At 66.2% G+C, this 1,563-nt stretch overlaps 1 protein-coding gene across 1 annotated transcript in view; it reads left to right on the plus strand.

Annotated features, from left to right (window-relative positions):
* The first annotated feature begins 22 nt into the window (after positions 1–22).
* The window catches only part of SREBF1 (sterol regulatory element binding transcription factor 1), a 7,926-nt gene continuing 6,385 nt past the window's right edge, over positions 23–1,563 (plus strand). The window contains exons 1-2 of the mRNA XM_017734281.1: positions 23–124; positions 1,022–1,558. Of these exons, the coding sequence (XP_017589770.1) occupies positions 1,024–1,558 (535 nt within the window). The 5' untranslated portion in view covers positions 23–124; positions 1,022–1,023. The remainder of the gene's footprint in view (positions 125–1,021; positions 1,559–1,563) is intronic.

Here is a 1,563-nt window from a genome sequence, read left to right on the forward strand (position 1 = left end):
GAGGCGAGAACATGGCTTTAAAATATCCCAGGGCCTCGTCGCTGCCCGGCACGGGGCTGAGCGGGGGCTGCAGCCTCCTCCTGGGGACCCTCCACTCCCACCTGCAGGGAGTGCGCCTTTAAAGGTACCCCCGCCTCGCCAGCCGCCTCCTCCTCGTCTGGCGGGGTCACCGTCCTGGTCCCTCTGGGAGTGCTGCACCCCATGGGGCAGGCGGTGTCCCGGGGCTGTGTGGCTCGGTGGGGACATCCCGGGGGTGTGTGCGTGGGGGGTGCCCTGGGGGTATCCCGGGGTCTGTGCGTGCAGGGGGGTGCGCTTGGGGGTACCGGAGTGCGGGGTATCCTGGGGTCTGTGTGTCCCCGGTGGGATGAACCTGGGGGTACTGGGATGGGGGCATTCCCTGCATGGGGGGAGCATCCCAGGACACCTCAGTGGAGAGACCCCGATGTGTCTGTGGGGGCACCCCAGGGCACTCAGGTCCCATTGAGTGGGATAGATCCCCTCTCAGGCTGTTTTAGCCCTGTGCTTGCCCAGCTGCCCCCCTGAGGGCTGTATTGATCAAACAGACCTGCCACTGGGGTCTGGCACGTCCCGGGGGTGCCACCCCACTGTCGCAGTACGAGCACCCCCTCCCCTTGATACAGGGGCTGATTTGGGGATTATCGGGTTCCCAGTACAGAGTAAATGAATGAATGAGCTGGCACAAGCCCCCCTCAACATCAGAGACAGGCTGAGGTGTGCCCTGCCATTCCCAGACCAGGCTGAAAACCACAGATTGCTGTTGGCCAAGCCCCGACACTCCCGTTTTGAGCGCTGTGCCTCAGTTTCCCCACTGGCAGGATGGCTGCGAGGCTGAGAGAAACGGGGCACAGCAGCTTCATGGGCTCTTGGGGAATTTTGCCCCTGGATTATGGGGATCTGCCCCCAAAATATTACACTGTGGGGAGGGCAGCACAGGGCCAGCCCAGGCCCACCTTGGGAGGTGCGGAGCAGCAGCTGACGGCTCGGGGGGTGTGTTTTACAGACATGCTGCAGCTGATCAACACGCCGGACAGTGACTTCTCGGGGCTATTTGACTCACCGTTCAGTGCCCCGGACAGCGCCGTGCCCTCGGGGCTCCCCTCCACGCCGGGCACCCTCAACACTTTCCTGGGTCCCAGCAAGCCGCCCCCCGCCGCCCCCAGCGGCAGCGCCTACGTGGGGTCTCCCGGGGTGGCCGCCTTTGCCCCGCAGCCCCCGGCCCCGCTCCTGCCGGCGCCATCGCTGGGTGTCAAGGAGGAGCCATCCGTGGTGCCCAGCAGCCAGCCCCAGCCCCAGCCCGGCGTCATGCTGGCCCCCAGCTTCGTCCCTGCGTCCCCCAGCCCGTTCACTCCCCAGCCCTTGGTGGGCTACCAGAACCAGCACAGCTTCCCTGGTGAGGATTTGGGGGTGCAGGGCGGGATCGGGGCTCCAAGGATGGAGGTCTTGCTGGAGGGGGGACGTGTCCCTGCAGGATGGGGCTGTGCGGGGGGGGCTGGGGCCAGGGGCTCTTGTAACGCTGTCCTCTGCTCCATGCCCAGCTGTGCA

This window comes from Corvus brachyrhynchos, unplaced genomic scaffold (genome assembly GCF_000691975.1).
Source record: "Corvus brachyrhynchos isolate BGI_N302 unplaced genomic scaffold, ASM69197v1 scaffold5, whole genome shotgun sequence".
NCBI classification, from domain to species: Eukaryota; Metazoa; Chordata; class Aves; order Passeriformes; family Corvidae; genus Corvus; species Corvus brachyrhynchos.